This window comes from Drosophila grimshawi, unplaced genomic scaffold (assembly GCF_018153295.1).
Source record: "Drosophila grimshawi isolate 15287-2541.00 unplaced genomic scaffold, ASM1815329v1 contig_1367, whole genome shotgun sequence".
Taxonomy (NCBI): Eukaryota; Metazoa; Arthropoda; class Insecta; order Diptera; family Drosophilidae; genus Drosophila; species Drosophila grimshawi.
In genome coordinates, this window is record NW_025062889.1 from 1,105,402 (window position 1) to 1,107,368 (window position 1,967).

General features: G+C 39.8%; 1 protein-coding gene across 1 annotated transcript; it reads right to left on the reverse strand.

Moving 5' to 3' along the window:
* Positions 1-430: 430 nt before the first annotated feature.
* Positions 431-1,258, reverse strand: LOC6569109. Its single transcript, XM_001995217.1, has one exon. The coding sequence runs from the start codon at positions 1,256-1,258 to the stop codon at positions 431-433; it is 828 nt and encodes a 275-aa protein (XP_001995253.1).
* Between the last annotated feature and the right edge of the window lie 709 nt (positions 1,259-1,967).

Consider the following 1,967-nt stretch of genomic DNA (forward strand, 5'->3'; position numbering starts at 1 on the left):
CTGTCCCTACTGTTTACCATTAGAAATTCATGAACAACGTCGCCAGCTCATCAACAGCACAACAAAGTTGTCTGTTGAAGAAAAAAAACGGAAGAAGAAAGGAAAGAAGCAGTGGAATGGAAGGACTAAGTGAAACAACACATCTTGCACTTTGCAGTTTCTTCCTTTGCTGTTTTTCTTCTCTACTATTTTTTTGCTTTTTGCTTTTGAGTTTGCTGCAGACTCGACTGGCGCCACCTGGCGGTGGGTGCGCAAAGCTCATTATCGTACGGATTATGGACGCCTTAGCTTCTAGTCAAAACACAACTGGCTTATGATTCGACAAAACCAACAACAACTTGGACTTGCACAGCTTTTATTTACAAGAAAATACTATTATAAATTATATTATCAGATCACATTCAAACATGTCGAGCTCGGATTCAAAGTATCATTGATAAGAATTGTGTACATCCAGTTCCAGGATTTTAAAACTGGAAATTAGCCAATGACTCGAACGCAGATTAGCTGGCAACGAATAATCGCGACGAAAGCGAACAAATATCTTGGCAAACACAATTGGATTTGGAACCAATACTTTATCAACATTTAGCAAATGATCCTCAATCAGTATCTCCATCTCACATAATTCCTGCTTGGTGGCGAAATCATTTCCTCTCCGGCTGGCCAAGAAGAGCATGTCTATAAAGGCGAACTTACGATCATATTGTGTCAAACGATGCACCTTTAATGGCATCGCTCTATAAATATGCCGATGCTCGAAGCGCATTAGCTGACATGGCCAGCATTTGGCGCTGGACTCCTGCTTCGTTGGACCGATAAGATCGTGCAAGATCTGCTTGTAACCCATTTGCGTAGTGCAGCATTTGATATATTCCTCCCGTTGTTGGGCTATGAACCGGGTGGCTAGCACCAGCGCCTGTTTTGAGCTGTCCACAAATAGTGACTCGTTAAATTTCCAGTCCCAAAACCATTTCAATTTCCATAGATCCCACTTAATGTTGATCGCCTGCCACGGAAAGGACAGACGAGTAAGCATTGGTAAAACTAGCTCTCGACTTTTGGCCTTCTCCTTTGGGGACAGTATATCTACATGCAGCTTCCACTTTGGGTGCTCCTCTCGGGATGGAAACTGAGAGCTGGAGGCCATGACCCGACGAATCATATGCAGCCCAAGGCAAGTGTTGGGCATTGGTCTATTTCTGTACGCAATAGTCAGATGGGCCCAGCCGAATTTCAGTGGACTTTTTACCGACATATTTCCATAATTTTTTATGTAATTTCAAATTTTGTATATTTATGGAGCCAAATGGATTTCTAGTTGTAATATTATTCTGACAGATAAACTGAATACAGAAAACAGAATTGCGATTTCAAATTTAAATGTAGTTTTATTGTAAAAGTCAAAACATGATTTTTTTTACATCTAATCATTTTTGAGAACATTGAAATCGAGCCAGAATCGCATAATGAACTTTAAATGTAGTAGTAGATTTTCATATTCAAGTGTGCTATTAATATAGAAGTAAAAATATAATGAAAATATAATTTTTTTTAAAAATCGGATCACTCTTGAGAATGTGATCGCATTGCTAACTTTGAATCCATGATCACTGTTTAAATGCATTATTAAACTGGAGGTCGAGCCAGGATTAAAAGGCCCTGGCAATCGAGATTACTATCGCATATTTGACTCCAAGTCGCAGCAGGTGAAGAGACACGTTTTCAATTGTTGCAAGATTATGTGTTGTGCGCAACAGCCCTTTATCAAGTTAATCGTATGTGCATTCGTACATATACATGTAGATAGATAGATGCACATAAGTGCATGCGATTAAGCACAACAATGAGCTCTAATTGTGACAACAAGAGTATAATCGATTCACCTGACTTTGTGGACCGACTGATTGATGAAGCTGCCTCGTGGGAACCTGAAGCAGTTTGGTGAGCATTGATTCGCAATGCAT